At 40.0% G+C, this 21,572-nt stretch overlaps 1 protein-coding gene and 1 long non-coding RNA gene across 2 annotated transcripts; one reads left to right on the forward strand and one right to left on the reverse strand.

The window, feature by feature from the left end:
* The first annotated feature begins 14,381 nt into the window (after positions 1 to 14,381).
* Positions 14,382 to 16,684, forward strand: LOC141608023 (uncharacterized). The gene is made up of 5 exons (XM_074427373.1): positions 14,382 to 14,529; positions 14,712 to 14,821; positions 14,968 to 15,112; positions 15,255 to 15,578; positions 15,687 to 16,684. The coding sequence occupies exons 1-5, from the start codon at positions 14,382 to 14,384 to the stop codon at positions 16,682 to 16,684; spliced, it is 1,725 nt and encodes a 574-aa protein (XP_074283474.1).
* A 197-nt stretch (positions 16,685 to 16,881) lies between these two features.
* On the reverse strand, positions 16,882 to 20,987 carry LOC141609112 (uncharacterized). Its single transcript, XR_012527217.1, has 3 exons — positions 20,650 to 20,987; positions 20,391 to 20,477; positions 16,882 to 16,961 (listed from the first exon to the last, which is right to left on the reverse strand). It is a non-coding gene; the product is annotated as an uncharacterized LOC141609112 (long non-coding RNA).
* Between the last annotated feature and the right edge of the window lie 585 nt (positions 20,988 to 21,572).

The following is a 21,572-nucleotide window of genomic DNA, read 5'->3' on the forward strand; positions in this document are numbered from 1 at the left end:
AAGTTGATTCTTATTCCTTAAATAACAGGTTATAACTGTAGATACCCGTATCCGTCGATATTGGAATTTATAGAGAACCCGACAAACACCCGATGATGATAGGACACATGTATTCTTTAGTTGTCATTGTCATTATTTGGAGCTCGTTTTACGATGTAGAATGGGCGTCGTCGATGAAGTATTTTATTAATTTAAATGATATTTAAATTAATGTTTTTTTAAGTGAGTTCATTTTATTAATTTAAATGATATTTAAATTATAGCTTTTTTAGGTGAATTCAATTTATTTTATTTTATTTTGAATTTATTTTCCCAAGTTTATTTTATTGAAAATAAAATAAATATTTGATTTGAAAAATCATTTTATGAATATATTTGATTTGAAAAATCATTTATTTTAATGTGTTAATTGATTTGAAAAATCGATTTTAAAAGCGAAGAAAACTCGTTTTAAAAGCTTGTTTTTGAGCTCGATTTTAGCTCGGTTTTTGGGCCCGTTTTCTTTACGAGTTGGCACGAATATCGAGTACACTAACCAACCTAAGCCTCTACCCATCCACCCCTGTTCGAACCCCCATAACCACGGCCCAAATTCCATCCCAAACACCCCCAACAGACCCGCATATACACGAGCAGCCCCCTGTTTTGGCAGCTCAATCCCGAGCCCAAAACCCGCTCCAAATACCACCAAAACCCGTACCCATTAACCCTAACCCATACCCTAGTATCCTACCCATATTACCCTAGCTTAATCACCAAGAAAACCCCTCTCAAACCCTCACAAAAGCTGCTGGACAGCAGCTATGCGTGAGCAGGCCCGACCCGCTCTCTCCCTCTCTTTTACCCTACTTTAACTCCTTATAAATACCACCCCTTCACCATACATTCAGGCCTCTAAGTTCTATATACATCCTACCTTCACTTACAAGCTTTAAACTCCAGAAACAAACCCTAATTGCCTCTCAAAAACCCTCCACAAAACCGACATACAAACTGAAACTGTTTGTGTGTCCTCCTCGAAAAACAATTCGTTCCTCCCTCAAACCTCCATCAAAACTCGATTTTCTTGTTCCTAATTAACCACATAACATCCATCTACACATTAGACAAAGATTTACGAGCCAAATTGCCCTTGAGAGTACACGAAATCCCTCGAAAAAGCAGTGTTATACACTCTGTTTTTCGCGACTTTTTCCCGTCTGTCCAGTTCTGTTTGTGCTCGTTTTTCGTGCCCAATAACTCAAAACGAGCAGGGGTTGCTTTAATATCTCTGTTATCCTCTCTTTCTAGTTTTCAAAACATCTTTTAAATCGAATTTTCATCGTGAAACGAGGGAGAAATCGCTGTTTGAAAGTTGCTGTCCAGATTCGATAAAAACGCGTGTTTGCTTTGTTTCTTCGTCGACGACGGCCTCTCGAGATAAAATCTACCATCGATTACGACCCAAGACGGTGTCAACGATACATGTAGGTTGAGGGTGCATCAAATCCTCCTCTTTCTCCTTTTTTTTATTTCGTTTTTATGTTTGTTTTTCTTATAGTTTGTTTTGTTTTGTTTATCGCTTTTTATTTATCGTTTAAATTAACTATGAAACTAGTTTAGTCCGAGTATGAGTTAAAGTACCACCATGAACACCCGCGTTGACTTGAGATGGGAAAAGAAACCGCTACATCAGTCGGTCGTACACCCCCGTCTCATTTACATATCCTCGTGTTCACGGTAGGGCATAAATAAAACGAATTTCTAACTTCGCTCCTCATTTTTGACCCTTTGTTTGTCTCGGCCAATTTGACCCACCTTAGGACCCGTTGCATGTTAGTATGACTTCTGATTGTTAACACATAACTTATTTAGATGACATTAGATCAATTTAATAACCTAATTAGACACGATAGGTGGCATCGACATAGCTTTAAAAATCGATTAACAATTCTATAACCTAATTGAATACATCTTTCTTTTCACTTGATTTCTCGCTAGCATAGGAGTGCGTGATTAGCACCTTCCTATTAACACTCGACGAGTAAGCATTAATCTTATGATATCGTGACCTAATTGGACCCTTTAGGCCGTGTAGAATACACACTCGCGCGTTTCTTCTCAATCGATCAACCTGTCTTATAACTCGTTTTATAACTCGTTTTCTAATCCGTTTCGCAATCATTCGGTCTAACTAATGAACCTAACCTAGGAACTAGGATGGCCTTGTCTTGGCCGTGAGGGTGGCCGTGGTTTGGGCCGTGAGTTGGCCGTGTCTCTCGTCTTTCTCATTTCGTTTTTCTTTTCTTGTTTATCATTTGTTCTTTGTTGTTTTGTAGCTCGTAATTTATAGTTTGTTTATCGAGTTGTAATTTTCGAGTTAGTTTTCTTTTATCGAGTCAAAACCTCTTTCAAAAAACCTTAGTCTTGTTTGGTTAGATGGTTGTGCCCCAATGCTTGTAAGAGCGTAGTAAATCGCATGTTGTTTAAAGCAACATGGCCCGGTTTATGCTAATGCATGCTTTGGTGCGTAGCCCTATGTCTAATTCGATGAGATTAAGTGAAAGCACACATCACGAGGAGTGACCCAAGGCCGTGAGTCATGTAAGCCGTGGGCCACCCCTCTTGTGCACGGTTTCCTAGGCCGAATGGCCGTGTAATGTATCGTGTACGGTTTTGTATGTAGCAATTGTATTTAGATCGAGTTGTATCTTTAATTTATTGTGGTGTCGGCATGAAATGCCTGGTTTGTAATAGGTAGATCCCAATGGCTCCCCCATTCCCCCTAAGCCTTGTTTGCTTTCGTTCATATATTGCTTAGATCAATCAACCCACATGCTAAATTACAACTTTGACAAAGTTAGTTTAGTTGCATCTAAATCGACATAGAAACTTCACATGTTAGGGTTAAAACGATGTTTGCATTTCATATATCGTAGTAGCTATGACCTTGTTTGAAATCTATACTTGACTTAGTAGAGGCCGTTATTGACGGGCGGGGTTGGGTGTCCTTATGGGCTTCCCAACACGTACCCTCACCCCTTACTCAAGATCTATGGTTTGTGGATCCATCTAAATACCATTGGATTACGAGAGTCATTCAAATCGAGTGATATAGGGTACAAGTCTTTATCTTTAATCACTCGTAGTCGATGGGCTTTATGCTTTTCGATGAAAGGTGTAAAGTTGACTTGAACGGTTCCAAGTTCCCAAAAAACTTGGTGGCGACTCTAATATGTCTTAATTCGATTCGAAAGAACCTCGAGTCGATTATGCCTGTGTGGATCCCGCGGACGCAGCTTCCCGAGGGCCTTGTCCACGATTTGGCGACTCACTGGGGAAAAGAGGACTAGTTACACTTTGTTTCTAGGGTCTTTTCCTCCGAGGTGAAACTTGAAAAGAAAGTGTTGGAAAGTAAAACATTACTCATAGTGCTACGATTCATGGATAAACCCTTAAGGACTTGCCCGGGCCGTCCCAGCGTTTCTTCGTGATGCGTGGGGGGCGACGTCCCACTATGCTAGGAATCTGCACATTGCTCGCTTCCACTTCACCTCGCGTGGTTCTTGATGGTGGGGACGATCTTCTAGGTACTCTACCTTAAGACACCTTGCTCTATAAGACCGCAAAAGGATGGAGGGCATAGACCTTCTTGTAGAAGACTTGCCGAGACTTAGAGATGTCTAGGAGCATACATCCTTGTAACATGAGAATGACAATGTGCAAATTGTTTTCCCGAGTCTTTTCGAAATTTCCCATGTCCTTTTCAAAAACCGAACTTTTGAACAACTTACTTTCAAAATAGCATGGTTTTAAAAAACGCGGAATGCTGCCCAAATAGGACTAGAATTTTCGGCCAAAAAAAAAGCTTTTATAGCCGACATGCTGCCCATTTCAAATCTCATTTTTCAAATCGATCATTCGTTTTTCAAAATCAATCCAAAATGCCTCTCGAACCTCAACCAAGCATGAAATGCGTCAAGTCGTGTCCAGGTCATGGCCGTGTTAGGCCGGGTGTGTTTCGTTCTAAGAGTCTAGAACACGACCTTGTTGGGTCACCCAAGCTCACCTCTTGGGCCTTGAGTCATGTTGGTCGACCTTTTGGTCTAGGATAGTCCACAAAAACGCCCAAGCTAGGCCATTTAGGGCGTTTCACCCGAACCTATGGGCTATGTTAGTCCAATCACGGGTTTGGCCACACCGAGTCCGGTTTATAACCGATTTATGACAGTTTGAGTCATGTCGTTTTGTCGAGTCTAAAATGAACCAAGGTCTAGATCCAACCGTGAGTCGAACCTCTGGTTAGTCAATCTCAAGTCGAGTCTTTGTTTGAGTCAAGTTGGGGTCGTGTCCTTAAGTGTGCAGGGGCTCTTACTTTAAATATTGACTCAGTACGGGGTTTTCTTGTAGAAAGGCCGCCAAAAACCCGACGTCAAGCAATGGAAGATGCTGTTAACAAGCTCACTGAGGCCGTGAACCTCATGATGACCCGAATGGATGCAATCGAATCTAAGCTGGGTGAAGATTCCCCTCCACCTCTGACTGATCTGGAGAAAAGGTTCAAGTTCATCGAAGACTGTTTGAAACTCTCCCAGGGGAAGAACATTCACTATGAGAATGCTAGGGCCTATGCCCCGGTGCAGGATAAGTTGCCCACGAACATGGTACTCACTGACATCCCAAAGTTTAAGGGCACAGAAGATCCAGTCCACCATGTTAAGGCCTATAAGGGGTACTTAGCACTAAAGGGAGTACCTGCTGATATGCTCTCTGAAATTTTTGCCCAATCTCTGGGTGAACACCCGAAGGCGTGGTTCTATAATCTTGACCTCAAGAACTTCCCCACTTTCGAAGATATTACGGTGGAGTTCTGTAAGCACTATGCTGACAACGTCGAGATTCAAACCAACATAAGAACTTTGGAGGTTATGACACAAAAGGAAAAAGAGGGCTTTACTGAATTCCTCGCAAGATGGCGCGCTGAAAGCGTGAAACTAGCTAAGAAGCCTGATGAAGTTGAAATGGTAGATAAGTTCGTGAAGAATTTACGACCTGTTTACCGTAATGCTCTGAAATACCAGAATTTTGGTTCTTTCAAAGAATTGATAAGAATCGGGATAAAGGTAGAGGACGATGTCCGAATGGCTGAAGCTGAGAAGCCAAAAGGGTACCAAGGGGCCTCGTCATCTAAAGCAAAAGCACCAAGGCCCGCCCACTTTGTTGAAACTGTCAATCTCTTAGATGGACAGTCAAAAAGGCCTCCGCGCCAAGCTCCGAGGGTATTCACCGATATAGGGTGCACTTACGCCTACGCTCTCCAAAGGCTCATGGCCCAAGGAAAGTTGAAGCCCATTGGTCCAACTCCGGATCCACCTGCTGAACAACAAGGCAAATGGTACAAACCGAATGCCTACTTTGCCTTTCATCAAGGGAAGGGACACGATACTGAAAGGTGCTATCGACTGAAGCACGAAATTCAAGACATGATCGAGAATGGAACACTCCCGATCCCAACTGTTAAACCCAATAACATCACCAATCCATTTGGCGATCACACCAATTTTGTTTCTGTCGAAGACAATATCGATTATTCCCATCTTATCCACCCATGTCACTTGAAAGGGGTGTTTATCGGGAAGATATTTGTGGATTGCTTTGAATTCTTGCCAAACCCGAAGAATGAAATTCAAATCGGGAGTCTTGCTCTAGAATGTACTCCTCTCGTTAACGAAGTTAATAAAGGACAATTCGATTCACCAACCTTCATCACTGGCGTAGATCCTCAGAGGACTACCTCAGGATGGAGGCAGACCATCAAAGGGATCAAGGACAAGAGCCGAGCATCTAAGTTGACAGCTGAACAAGGGAAAGCTCATGACCAGATTTGAAATTATGAGTCGGGATCTGTTTTCTTATCTTAGTTGAGTCGAGTCTAGGATTTTCTTTTCTTGAATTTGAGTCATTTGTTGCGCGATGACCTAGGGTGTGTCCTAGGAATCGTTCTTTCGAGTCTGTTAAGCATTTGTCTTTCCAATAAAAAGTTCCAGTTTCGTTTCCAAATTTGTCTTGTTTTAAATCCTCAATCATTCCGAAACATGATAAAATGCACAACACACTCAAAGGCATCCCTGGGGTAGAAATATGTCCCGTTTTAAAATGTAAGGTACACTAGGATCCCGTGTTTGATTCCTTTACCTATTCCATGTCTGGTGGTAGAAAACCTCCATCTGAACCAATGTTTGTGACAAGCTTTTAGATGATTCTATGACAAACCCGGACTAGGTCCTTGTTTCCCCTATCGATGATGGAAGGCAAGCCTTTTCCCCAACAAAATCATCCCATCTCGAAGAGAGAAGATATCAACCCGTTCTAACAAGGAATTGTTAGTTACTACCCAAATTAGTTGGCGAAGCCCAGTTTTCAAGGTGTATCCATTTGTGACTAAGAGAATGAATAGAAGATCATTTTCAAAGAGAGAAAAAAGATGAAAAAGAATGAAAAAATGAGAAAAAGAGAAAAATTGGAAAAATGAAAAAAAAAAAAAGAAAAAAAAAAGAAAAATGAAAAAAGATGAAAGAAAAAGGAAAAAAAAGAAAAAAGATGTTGACGTCATTGCAGAATGCTTTTGGTTGAATGTCGAATTTACGGAAGCCAGAAATCAAGTCAAGTACCCATAGTTGAAGTTCAATGGGCGAAGCCCAAAAGCGTAAGTAGTAACCTCTTTACCCTCTAAGTCCTTCTTGAGACAGTTACAAGGGATAGTCGGGAATTTTGAGAATCATTCCGCTTGTGCTGTTACACCCAGCCTTTAGGGTCCAGATATGGAGATTTGAACCCACAATGTTTTCCAACCCATTTGCACTCGGATTTCGTCCAAACCGAGACACCTTTTCCAACCACGATGTAAGCCATAACCCATTGGCCTTAGCACCAGAAAATGAACCTTCAGAATGACGGTCCACTATTCAAGCCTTTTGTTGCCAAGCTCCACATCCCAAAGAACCACAAACTTTTGTACCAACCCTAGACACGGGATTTAACGATACCTTACAGGCTAGAATGGGATATGACATGATACCTTAGGTGAAACCTTCGAGTGTGTACACACAATCAAAATGCCTTGTTTATGCACCATGATCGAACTACGTCGGATTTGATTTCGCTCCACGCGAATACGTAGGCAGTCCTTCAGAATAAGGGATTCAATCCACTCATCATCCAAGTTGTCATCTTGTCGGTTTCTTACGGGTCTTAACCAAGTACAAATGAAGCCACCTTTGTTTGAGTCGGTCTTAGCACTCGATGTAGGCTAGGATGAGGATATAGGTTCGGATGAATAGTATCGAGTCTCAGAATGAGCTTTATCTAATGGTTTAGGCAAAGATGCTGAGTCACATAGATGTGGGTTTGTGTTGGGAACATAAAATATGAAAAACCCGCTGTAAAGAAAGAAGGCGTGGAAGAAAAAATAGTAAAAGCCCACTGAAAAAAAAGAAGGCGGTGGCAATAAATGATGAAACTCGCTGAAAAGAAAGGAGGCGAGGAGAAGAGTGACAGAATGTTCCCAACAAGAGTGATGTGTGATGTCTAAGTGTTCTCATAAAATCAGTCTGTGTTTAGTGTCTAGGCGAAGCCAACGTTGTTGCTCCGTGAGTTTAATCCACCTTGTCAATGCCAAGTGATCTTGATTCCCGTGTGCCCTCGGGAGCACGCCCATGCCATACGATATCTCCGTCCCAAGTTCGACGACCTTGTGATTCCCATTTGTCGTCTTTTGGCGCCAGAATGGCCAATTTACCTTTCTACCCCCAGCAAGTCAATATTTGAATTAAAACCCGTGCACACTTACGGTTTTATTTTCCTTTTTTGTTTTACGGTAGCGGGCTACGCCCACGTTATTTACGAGTCATACAGAGTGTCTAAGTCGTATTTCATGCTCACCCATCAAGGTTCGATTTCAAAATGCCAGATATTTCAAAATTTCAAAATTTCAAAAACTTTTTGCGCATTATGGATAGATGATCCAAGTCAAGGTTCAAATCTCAAAGTTCAAAATCAAATTTTAGGTCGACGACCCAACATCCAAGTGATTCAATTCAAATTCAAAATTTGGGTCGATAGCCCAATTACTCAAAATTTTCAACATGATCAAATTTCGGGTCGATGACCCAACATTCCAAGTGATGTCAAATTCAAAATTCGGGTCGATGACCCAATTATTCAAAATTTTCAAATTCAATTTTCGGGTCGATGACCCAATCTTTCAAATGATCTAATTTTAGGATCGATGATCCAAATGTGCTTATGTGATGATTATTGCTAGTACGTTTTTGTGTTTCGAATGTAGCAGGATATGCTTCAACTGGGGGCTCTAAAGTCTTCGACTTTAGAGCCATTGCAAACCGGGGGCTCTGGCCGTTGGCTTCAGAGACCATTATCAAGATGAAAAGGATGACATCCACTCGAATTCAATTCAATACAAGAGTATGAAATGGAAGAATTCCGTAGGCCGAAAGCAAATGATGAAAGCAGCGGCAACCTCCTTGGAAAGTCCCGTCCCATTTGGGCACCTGCCAAAGAGATGATAAGCTTTGGGCAAATGTCAACAGATGATGAATTTTGGACAAACGTCGCAGATGATAAACTTTGGGCATGTGTCACCGATTCTTAAACTACGACGCGGTTTGATTCCGTCAGAAACGGATACGTAGGCGCCTAAGGATAAGGCTCAATCCACCATATATGCAATTTATGGGTCGACGACCAATGACGATAATTTGACACAACGAAGCAAGGGTCAATCCCCAACGAAGTTTCGGGTATGATCTCTTCTTATGGTCAAGTAGCTTATATACGCAAGTCTAAGGGACTATAAACGACCAAGAATCCTCGGTCGAAAGGGACTGGGGTATACTTTGACTTTCGCCTTGTCCAAGCCTCAGTCAAAGTGGGGGCTCTGTAGATACCCGTATCCGTCGATATTGGAATTTATAGAGAACCCGACAAACACCCGATGATGATAGGACACATGTATTCTTTAGTTGTCATTGTCATTATTTGGAGCTCGTTTTACGATGTAGAATGGGCGTCGTCGATGAAGTATTTTATTAATTTAAATGATATTTAAATTAATGTTTTTTTAAGTGAGTTCATTTTATTAATTTAAATGATATTTAAATTATAGCTTTTTTAGGTGAATTCAATTTATTTTATTTTATTTTGAATTTATTTTCCCAAGTTTATTTTATTGAAAATAAAATAAATATTTGATTTGAAAAATCATTTTATGAATATATTTGATTTGAAAAATCATTTATTTTAATGTGTTAATTGATTTGAAAAATCGATTTTAAAAGCGAAGAAAACTCGTTTTAAAAGCTTGTTTTTGAGCTCGATTTTAGCTCGGTTTTTGGGCCCGTTTTCTTTACGAGTTGGCACGAATATCGAGTACACTAACCAACCTAAGCCTCTACCCATCCACCCCTGTTCGAACCCCCATAAACACGGCCCAAATTCCATCCCAAACACCCCCCAACAGCCCGCATATACACGAGCAGCCCCCCTGTTTTGGCAGCTCAATCCCGAGCCCAAAACCCGCTCCAAATACCACCAAAACCCGTACCCATTAACCCTAACCCATACCCTAGTATCCTACCCATATTACCCTAGCTTAATAACCAAGAAAACCCCTCTCAAACCCTCACAAAAGCTGCTGGACAGCAGCTATGCGTGAGCAGGCCCGACTGCCTCTCCCTCTCTTTTACCCTACTTTAACTCCTTATAAATACCACCCCTTCACCATACATTCAGGCCTCTAAGTTCTATATACATCCTACCTTCACTTACAAGCTTTAAACTCCAGAAACAAACCCTAATTGCCTCTCAAAAACCCTCCACAAAACCGACATACAAACTGAAACTGTTTGTGTGTCCTCCTCGAAAAACAATTCGTTCCTCCCTCAAACCTCCATCAAAACTCGATTTTCTTGTTCCTAATTAACCACATAACATCCATCTACACATTAGACAAAGATTTACGAGCCAAATTGCCCTTGAGAGTACACAAAATCCCTCGAAAAACAGAGTGTTATACACTCTGTTTTCGCGGCTTTTTCCTGTCTGTCCAGTTCTGTTTGTGCTCATTTTTCGTGCCCAATATCTCAAAACGAGCAGGGGTTGCTTTAATATCTCTGTTATCCTCTCTTTATAGTTTTCAAAACATCTTTTAAATCGAATTTTCATCGTGAAACGAGGGAGAAATCGCTGTTTGAAAGTTGCTGTCCAGATTCGATAAAAACGCGTGTTTGCTTTGTTTCTTCGTCGACGACGGCCTCTCGAGATAAAATCTACCATCGATTATGACCCAAGACGGTGTCAACGATACATGTAGGTTGAGGGTGCATCAAATCTTCCTCTTTCTCCTTTTTTTTATTTCGTTTTTATGTTTGTTTTTCTTATAGTTTGTTTTGTTTTGTTTATCGCTTTTTATTTATCGTTTAAATTAACTATGAAACTAGTTTAGTCCGAGTATGAGTTAAAGTACCACCATGAACACCCGCGTTGACTTGAGATGGGAAAAGAAACCGCTACATCAGTCGGTCGTACACCCCCGTCTCATTTACATATCCTCGTGTTCACGGTAGGGCATAAATAAAACGAATTTCTAACTTCGCTCCTCATTTTTGACCCTTTGTTTGTCTCGGCCAATTCGATCCACCTTAGGACCCGTTGCATGTTAGTATGACTTCTGATTGTTAACACATAACTTATTTAGATGACATTAGATCAATTTAATAACCTAATTAGACACGATAGGTGGCATCGACATAGCTTTAAAAATCGATTAACAATTCTATAACCTAATTGAATACATCTTTCTTTTCACTTAATTTCTCGCTAGCATAGGAGTGCGTGATTAGCACCTTCCTATTAACACTCGACGAGTAAGCATTAATCTTATGATATCGTGACCTAATTGGACCCTTTAGGCCGTGTAGAATACACACTCGCGCGTTTCTTCTCAATCGATCAACCTGTCTTATAACTCGTTTTATAACTCGTTTTCTAATCCGTTTCGCAATCATTCGGTCTAACTAATGAACCTAACCTAGGAACTAGGATGGCCTTGTCTTGGCCGTGAGGGTGGCCGTGGTTTGGGCCGTGAGTTGGCCGTGTCTCTCGTCTTTCTCATTTCGTTTTTCTTTTCTTGTTTATCATTTGTTCTTTGTTGTTTTGTAGCTCGTAATTTATAGTTTGTTTATCGAGTTGTAATTTTCGAGTTAGTTTTCTTTTATCGAGTCAAAACCTCTTTCAAAAACCTTAGTCTTGTTTGGTTAGATGGTTGTGCCCCAATGCTTGTAAGAGCGTAGTAAATCGCATGTTGTTTAAAGCAACATGGCCCGGTTTATGCTAATGCATGCTTTGGTGCGTAGCCCTATGTCTAATTCGATGAGATTAAGTGAAAGCACACATCACGAGGAGTGACCCAAGGCCGTGAGTCATGTAAGCCGTGGGCCACCCCTCTTGTGCACGGTTTCCTAGGCCGAATGGCCGTGTAATGTATCGTGTACGGTTTTGTATGTAGCAATTGTATTTAGATCGAGTTGTATCTTTAATTTATTGTGGTGTCGGCATGAAATGCCTGGTTTGTAATAGGTAGATCCCAATGGCTCCCCCATTCCCCCTAAGCCTTGTTTGCTTTCGTTCATATATTGCTTAGATCAATCAACCCACATGCTAAATTACAACTTTGACAAAGTTAGTTTAGTTGCATCTAAATCGACATAGAAACTTCACATGTTAGGGTTAAAACGATGTTTGCATTTCATATATCGTAGTAGCTATGACCTTGTTTGAAATCTATACTTGACTTAGTAGAGGCCGTTATTGACGGGCGGGGTTGGGTGTCCTTATGGGCTTCCCAACACGTACCCTCACCCCTTACTCAAGATCTATGGTTTGTGGATCCGTCTAAATACCATTGGATTACGAGAGTCATTCAAATCGAGTGATATAGGGTACAAGTCTTTATCTTTAATCACTCGTAGTCGATGGGCTTTATGCTTTTCGATGAAAGGTGTAAAGTTGACTTGAACGGTTCCAAGTTCCCAAAAAACTTGGTGGCGACTCTAATATGTCTTAATTCGATTCGAAAGAACCTCGAGTCGATTATGCCTGGTGTGGATCCCGCGGACGCAGTTCCCGAGGGCCTTGTCCACAATAACAGTATCTCAACATCAAATGCAAGTAGTCTTTATGTTAATCTTGATGTCCCAGAAGTGAACGCCTTTATGGAAACCTGCAGGTAAATCTTTACATATTTGAATTTCTAAAAAGTGAACGGCCTTTTATGGAAACTGCTTTTTAAGCATGTTTTATTCATACCCCTATTATTTGATTATAATAATCCAAATTTCAGTTCAAAGAATGGAGATTCAGATATTGTATGTATCACCAATGATATTATGAAAATGGACCTCAGTAGCATCCTTATGCATTGTAGTACGGATTACAAAGAGGTATTAGCAATTAACTTTTCACCTTAGCCTACCTTTGAAATTATGTATGCCTTCTAATCATATCGCTGCGAATGTAGGATCTGGTTTGCTACTGCATTGCAGAAGTGAGAGATATTATTTCCGAAAAACCTTGGCATTACCCATCATGTATTAAATGTACAACCAGGTCACAGTTTAAAAATTCCAAGTTTTATTGCAACAACTGTGAAAAAATAATGGAGACTCAAACTATTAGGTATCTTCTTACCTTCAATACTTATATTTTTAGGTTACTATAATATATATGTGTACTTAAACATTGTCCACGCTACTGTCAGATATAGAATTGAGTTACAAGTACAAGACTCAGACTCTACTGCAACTTTTGTCATATTTGACAAGGACGCCAAAAGGTTAATTGGCCAGGATGCTGCTACTCTTAGCGACGCACAACAATTAGAGGTATTAGTAATGCTCCTTCATCTATTGCTTTCAGTCCCTACTTTCCGCATAGCCAAATTGTTGTCTTATAATTGTGTATCAACTTTATAGGAGGAGGATGATGAAGATTACATCCCATTGCCAACTTTGATGAAAAACACATTTATTGGAAAACAATTTCAATTCAAAATTAAAGTTGTCAAAACAAACCACGGCAATCAAGGCGATAACTGTTTCAACGTCATCAACATTTTAGATGACACTACAGTCGAGGTATTTATCACTTTTGTTGATTACTGTGAGGCCTTATTTATGTTCCTACTTCGACTTACGGCAACGCTAATTTGTAAACAGGAAGCTAATTTAACAGCTAAATCAACAATTGCTGGGAAACGTGCCCATTCAGTAATTGATCTTGAAGCCTCAGACACACAAAAAGAGGTCAAAACCACTAAGAGACGCAACTCAGCAACGAAACAGAACAAATAGGTAAACATTCATTATTACTATACCACTATCAGAATTGCTACTCATATCCAATTATATACTTAATGATCATTGTGCTTTGCGGGTTTCACAGGTGAACTAAGGTGAATTAGGTGGCTACTGAAGGAGTAAAGATTACTTAACAATTCCGAAGGAAAGAAGAACAGCTTAGTTAATTAAACTAGATTTGTTTTACCCACTACATCATAATAGAATAGTATAGCTTTAGCTTTAGCTTATGGCGATATTTTTATTAATGTACTGATAGATTACTATGGTTTTCATTTTCTTTTTTTTCTGGTGTTTGCATAAATAGATTACTAAGCTTATTAGTATTATTAACTTTATCATTATCATTATCATTTTCAGTATAATTATTTTTATTACGATTATTTTTTTCTCATTGATATTATTTATACAACCTACTCTCATTCAATTTCCTATATTTCATGTGCTACATAATCAATTGCACAGAATAGTCACGTATTAGGTAGACCATCAAAATTTACGATAAAATAAAAATAAAAGAGGTTATCAATCAACATACCTGTAAACAATACTCGGAATCATGGTGTGTTCTAACCCAACACAAGGAAGATAAAACCTACACAAGGACAATACAGAAAATTAGAACATGTAGATATACCAAATGAGAAAATTAGAGCTAGAATATAATTATTAAAGATTAAATTTCTCATAGTGCAGACAATCAGGGATGCTGTTGTACAGTTTGATTTTATTAAAAATCAACTCCCAGTCAATATCCCTATTATGATTAGTAAATATATATAATATATAATTAAACCTAACAAACCACGATACAAGATCAATAAGAAACATAAACGGTTTCGAAATACTACTTCTATTAGAGTCGACCACCAAGCGAAAAACCAATATATATACACACAAACATAGTAATCTCCTTAATAATTACCAAACTAACTTACACCCCATTAACACGCACTTTAAAAAAAAACAATGTCCACAGAAACATCAGAAGCATCCAGAGGAAAGACAAAGATTTATGTGGCGGACAGCTCGGAAAGTACGCAGCAACGTACAACAAAAAGAGGGATGCAGCCGCAGGAGTACCCCCTGGCAGCTCACAGCCAACTTCCCTGCACAGGTTCAATTCTCTTTAATCTCAAAAATTGCACATATTCTTCATGAAAAGACAATTATACTCCCGCTCAATATCCCTACTATGATTAGTAAAAATATAATCTAGGCGTCAATTAACCAGCAACAGCATCCAATATATATACACCCATGAACTGGACTTTTTTTAAAAAAATACAATGTCGACAGAAAAATCAGAAGCATCGAGAGGAAAGAGGAAAAGTGATATGGAGGACAAAGACGGAAAGTACGCAGTACGTAAAACAAAACGAAGAACGCAGCAGCAAGAAGAACCCCTGGTAGCTAATAGCCGACTTCCCTGCACAGGTTCACTTCTTTCTAACCGCGAAAATAATACTCTGACTACATGACCTATAACGATATTTGTTACAGTTTTTTCCTTCTGAGAGCTTTACGCTTATAAAATAATACTAACGGTAATCAGTGTACACAACATTCAGAAAATACCGGAAGAAAGAGGAAAAGAGTTGTGGGGATTAGCACGACAGAACCTCAGCAACAGAGAACAAAAAAAAGAACACAGCTGGAGGATGATCCTATGCAAGTTGATAGCCAAGTTCGCCACACAGGTTTCCACTATATTAACTCTCAAGAAACGCACACATTCATCATAAAACGAAAACTCACCAGACAAATTACGCCGTTTGTTACACAGTCTCTTTTCTCAGACATTCACACTTTTATAATAACCTAACAATAATTTATTTATAGACTCAGGTATCGCAAGTTCAGGGAGAGAATATCTCTACCTAGGTGACCCGGAATACAAATGTCCTAAGTGTGAAGCGATTATGTGGTTTGAAGAGAGGATAAAGAAGACGAGTACAAAAAAGTTAACAAGATTCAATATGTGTTGCAGGGATGGCAAAATTCGTTTAATAAAGGTGAAGCCCCCACCTGAATTCCTATATAGACTCATGACAACAAACGAATCAGAGGCCATAATGTTTAGGCAGAACATTCGACTCTACAACTCCTGTTACTCCTTCACTTCCATGGGCGCAAAAATAGACAAGACTGTAAATAAGAGACCAGGTCCGTATGTTTTCAGGATAAGTGGTCAAGTTCTTCACCGTATAGGGTCACTACGCCCGTAGAAGGGGAGCCACCAAAGATACTCACAACTATATGTTTACGATACAGCAAGTGAACTACTGTTGCGTGAGAGAACAATCGGAAAGGAGGAGGGTAGTCCAAAGTTAGACCAAGGTATAATGTTGCAGCTCAAGGACATGCTTGACGAGGTAAATCCTCTAACTCAAGTATTTAGGATGGCGCAAGAGAGAATAAGGGAGGACAATGACGTTCAATTATCCATTAGATTGTTAGGTTCACGGAATAAGAAAGACAAGGTATATAATAACCCCACAGCCTCTGAGATAGCCGCACTAATAGTCAGTCCTGAAGGTAGTACTACAAAAGGCAGGGATATAGTGATTGACCACAAATCAACTGGATTACAAACAATTAGTGAACTACACCCGTCTTACATGGCCTTACAATACCCGCTCTTATTTCCGTACGGAGAGGACAACTACCACTTAGATATACCGTATTATACTGACCAGGATAAGCCCGAGACGTCGAGAAGGAAAAATGTAACTATGCGAGAGTACTACGCCTACAGGATACAACAAAGAATCTCAGAAGGCCATATTTGGCTATGTGGTGGACGATTATTCCAACAGTTCTTGGTGGATTGTTGTTGTGCGATTGAATCGGATAGGCTATGGTATATTAAAAACAACCAAGACTTATTCAGATGTGATATACTGAATAATATATGCGATGCTGTTGAGAAAGGTGACTTAATTGGGCATGCAGTCGGAAAAAGATTTTATCTGCCGCCCTCATTCACAGGAAGCCCAAGATATATGTACCAAAGCTATCAAGATGCAATGGCAATTTGCAGGTGGTATGGAAATCCTCATTTGTTTATAACTTTCACAGCAAATTCCAGGTGGCCAGAGATCGAAGCTATGTTAAAGTACATTCCAAACCAGAGGCCTGAAGACAGGCCTGATATTGTGGCCAGGGTCTTCAAGTTGAAACTTAAGCAACTACTACACTGCCTAAAGACGGAGCGCTATTTTGGGACGACAATCGCAGGTACCTTTTTCAATGCAAAAGACCATAAATAACTTAGATTCATAATACATATATATTAATAAGAAATTAACAATTCCACAGATGTGTACACCATCGAATTTCAAAAAAGAGGGCTGCCACATGCACACATTTTATTATGGTTAAAGAAGGAAGAGGTTGAACTGTCTACTGATTATATCGATAGCATTATTCACGCGGAAATACCTGATAAGGACAGAGAACCGGCTTTATATGAACTGTGTCCCGTTTCATGGTACATGGCCCGTGCGGCGAAGCAAATCGCAGTTGCCCTTGCATGGTGAACAACACCTGCAGTAAGAAGTACCCGAAGTCATTTAACAAAGGAACTACATTAGACCAAAATGGGTACCCTGTATACAGACGACGCGAAAACAAAAGGTACTTGAGAACCACATGTAGTTATGTTACATAGTTGTAGATCAAATAGTTAAATTACCTTGTGTATTATAACAGAGAATACTAACAACCTCAAATTACCAAAACACACCAGTACTTATAATCCAAAGCAAGATTAACATCCAAAGCAAGATTAACAGAGGTTGTTTGATATGTTTAAATTGACCAGGACAATAAAGAAGGGAGACAATTACATGGACAACCGTTCAATCGTGCCGTATAACCCCGGCTTGCTGTTGATGTTCGACGCACACATCAACGTTGAATGGTGTAATACTGCAAGAGCCATCAAGTATTTGTTCAAGTACATCGCAAAAGGGCCGGACAAAGCTACTTTAGTCATAAAGGACGACGCAGCAGATGAGATAAAGTCTTACCTGGATTGTAGGTACCTGTCGGCATCCGAGGCAGCATGGCGAATATTTGAGTTCGACATCCAAGAAAGAAACCCGTCTGTGATGCGACTACCAGTACACCTGGAAGGGGAACAGGCTGTACTAATAAGGGATGATGACATACTTAAGGTGGTACTAGCGAGGCAGAGCAACGCGGAGACAAAGTTAACAGCATGGATGAGGGTAAATGAGGAGTCTCCAGAGGCACGAGAGCTTTCCTATGCGGAGTTTCCTACTAAGTATGTTTGGGATGACGGGTGGAAGAGAAGAAAGCAAGGAAGGTGCATTGGGAGAATTTCTTACGTCCATCCCACTGCCGGAGAGAGATATTATCTCCGTCTTCTTCTCAACATAGTGAAAGGTCCAAAAAGTTACGAGGAAATACGGACAGTGAATCAACGCGTGTGTCCAACATTCAAAGAAGCATGCTATGCGTATGGACTACTTAATAATGACAGGGAATGGAATGACGCTATGAATGAGGCAAACCGATGGGCAATGCCGTCACAGCTACGAGAACTATTTGTCACAATGCTACTGTTTTGTGAAATCACAGATGTAACTAATCTATGGGAGACAAACTACTCCATCATGTCGGAAGACATAGAGAGGAAGAAGAGGAGATTATTTGGGTACCCCGACCTTACCCTCTCAGACTCTGCCAAAAAGACATATACCTTGATTGAACTTGATAAGATCCTAATGAAGTACGGGAAAAGACTAAAGGATATAAAGGGCATGCCACAGCCGGATGAGTCAGATGTTGAAGGCATGGAAAATAAGCTCATAATGGAGGAGAAGATGTACGACAAAATACAAATGCAAACGGAATGTGAGGCAAGGAGGAAACTGCTAAATCAAGAACAATTAGGTAATCAAGGCGGGCAAAATTACATCTACCTAATGTTTATTTTAATTTTGAAGATAAGTATTGTTATGTTTATGAAACGACAGATGTATACGAAGCGGTTATCAAGGCTGTGGACAACAAGACAGATGATGTGATCTTCGTTTACGGTCATGGAGGGACTGGAAAGACATTCTTATATGGAACAATCTCGGCTAAGTTACGTGCTACAAACAGGATTGTTCTAAATGTTGCCTCATCAGGTAAGTATATAAAGACACAGGCATGCTATACATATTAGTACATTCACGATTAACAATTATATACAAACTACGGTATCGCGGCTTTACTTTTGCGGAGGTAGGACATCACACAAATTGATTCGAGATACCGATTGAATTATTTGACGATTCTACGTGCAATGTGAGACAGAACAGCCAACTTGCAGAACTACTACGGCAAACGTCACTAATAATATGGGATGAAGCACCTATGGACCATCGACACGCCTTCGAGGCACTAGACCGGACGTTAAGGGATGTTGTTAGTTTCAAAGAGCCCGAGGCGTCGTCAAAACTGTTTGGAGGTAAAGTTCTGTTACTCGGGGGCGACTTCAGGCAAGTGCTGCCTATAATCCCTAAGGGACGGAGATAAGAAGTAGTCCAAGCGTCAATCAGCAGATCGTACATTTGGAAGACATGTAAAGTTTTCCTCTTGAAAAGGAGTATGCGTGTGAGTGAAACAGATGGAAATGTGGAGACTAGGAGGAAGAATCAAGAGTTTAATGAGTGGCTATTGGCAATGGGTGACGGAAGGCTCCAGCGAGGCGAGCCACACGAAGACGAAGCTACGTGGATAAAGATACCAGATGATTATGTTTATAGTACTGGAAAGATAGACATTAAAAGCATGGTCCAAGAGATCTATCCTGATTTCTTAAATAGGACAAAAGACCACAATTACCTGAGAGAAAGAGCGATTCTCACCCCGTTAAATGAGAACGCCGACTCAATTAATGACTACATGGTCGACTTAATGCCAGGCACCTACAAGGTCTACAAGAGTTGTGATGAGGTTTGTGCTTCGTCAATCGACAACGAGGAGCAATTCACAAAGATATCCGACCGAGTACTTGAACGACCTCAAGCTACAAGGCTGCCAACCATGAGTCAAGCTAAAGGTTGGAATGCCTTATGCTACTACGGAATATAAACCCCTCCAGAGGATTATGTAATGGCACAAAACTAATAATCACACGTACTGGCGAATTTATAGTAGAGGCGACAATCATTACGGGGTCTCAAGTTGGTAAGCAAGTGCTCATACCGAGGATTATGATGACATCCTCAGATACCAAGATTCCGTTCATTTTGAAAAGAAGGCAATATCCACTTAAGCCTTGCTATGCTATGACTATAAACAAGAGTCAAGGTCAATCTCTTACCCATGTGGGTGTATATTTACCTAAGCCGGTCTTCAGTCATGGGCAGCTATATGTGGCAGCATCACGCACGACGTCACCGCACGGTCTAAAGTTTTTCATCGACGATTCAGGACAGATGTATAAGGGTTACACAAGAAATATAGTATTCAACGAAGTGTTTTCAGATTTACCTACGGTATAAGTTAACTCCAGCTGAACAGTAGGTTACGATTGTTTAGTAATTGATTAAGATCTCAGATTATGGACAGAAACAATTTCATTTTTAAAGTTTCTCCTCGATGATAGATACCAACGCAGCAATTACAAAGGAATCAATATTTTTTGATCATCTCTATTTATACTACCCAGTCTAAGATTTAAATTGAAGACACGTATTCACATTGATTTATCTTGCCCACTTGATAAAAATGGGGACGCGTGAAATCCACTTAATAGACAACTGGTTCACACATGATTAAAATAATTTCCAAAGTAGAAATAAAGTGGGAAAAACAGACAAACCAAAATTTAACAAGCTTGTGACAATATCAGTTGGGACATCCGACTATCCGCGAAAACAAGAAGATTATCGTTTTGACATGCATAAAAATCGACATCAAAATCGTCTCACAACTTTAAAATAAGTCAGACTATACCTGAATAGTTAAGGATGCACCGATGATGATGTAGAATCGATTATAGAGATGCGCAATGGAGCTTCTGATGCAGGCGATCAACGGCAGCTGGTTCAAACATAAATAAGGAAATTAACAAAGGAGAAATAGATGGAAACAAGATTGAAAATCTTCCGTTGGAAGATCAGACTCGCAGCAAGATCGACCGGTATGTCATTTACACATGCATCAAAATCAAAATAAAAGATCTATCAAAACATAGAAATAAATCAGACTATACCTGATAAATAAGGGGTGACCAGTGATGATGGAGATACGACTATGATGGTGCCACATGGTGCTGCTGATGAAGAAATACATAGCAGATTGAAATAAATAAAAATATGGCGAGGCCATACCAAGGACAAATAAATCAGATTGATTTCGTTGATCTCCCAACACAATCAATCTTTTTTCCTGCTGATGAAGCCAAACAAAGCGATGCGGCGAGATAATCTGATTGATATTGATTTTGATTTGGGTTATTCCATAAATGGGTGGACATATAAATCTGGTGTACAAGATGATGATGCTGATAAAGATTTTGATAACAGGATGGCGGTTAGGGGCTTTCATTTGGGTAAAAGGAGTTGTGAAGACTGACAAATAAAAATGAAAAATGAACAAAAGGTGGGTCAACAGAAAATGTATAGTCATCCCGACCCTACACTTTGAGAGAGATTTGGGAATGGACTAAAAAAGTGGATGTTGTGATGTAATGTTTCTAAAACAACCTTTAGTTTTTAATTCACTTGAGTCTACAAAATTTATCACAATGTATAGTCAATCCGACCATTCACTTTAAGAAGAATTTGTGGATGGACTAACACAAAATCTCATTTGTGACGGCACGTGTCCGTCACTTTCGAGTGACGGATACCATTTTCTCTCACAAATGACCCAAATAGAGGAGAGAGGGAAGCACATGGGGGTGCCCCCACTTTGTCCCCCCTATTCGTTTTTTGAGTGACATTACCCGTCACTTACCCCGACCCGTCTTCAGCAAGACTAATTGGCCCGTCATTTATATTTACAAAAGGAAAAATGTCCAGTTCTATATACCCGACTCGATTGTGCAGGATTATAATTACCAAAAGTGACAAATAAATTTTAAAAATAACAGAATTAAAACCGTGCATCGCACGGGCAAAAAAACTAGTTTGA

Source organism: Silene latifolia, chromosome 10 (assembly GCF_048544455.1).
Source record: "Silene latifolia isolate original U9 population chromosome 10, ASM4854445v1, whole genome shotgun sequence".
Classification (NCBI taxonomy): domain Eukaryota; kingdom Viridiplantae; phylum Streptophyta; class Magnoliopsida; order Caryophyllales; family Caryophyllaceae; genus Silene; species Silene latifolia.

Bases quoted from the DNA above. Each gene is read 5' to 3' on its own strand.
- LOC141608023 (XM_074427373.1), top strand. From the start codon at position 14,382: ATGTCCACAGAAACATCAGAAGCATCCAGAGGAAAGACAAAGATTTAT. The intron at 14,530-14,711 runs GTTCAATTCTCT...CAATGTCGACAG, and splicing joins CAGCCAACTTCCCTGCACAG to AAAAATCAGAAGCATCGAGA. The intron at 15,579-15,686 runs GTCCGTATGTTT...TTTACGATACAG, and splicing joins GACTGTAAATAAGAGACCAG to CAAGTGAACTACTGTTGCGT.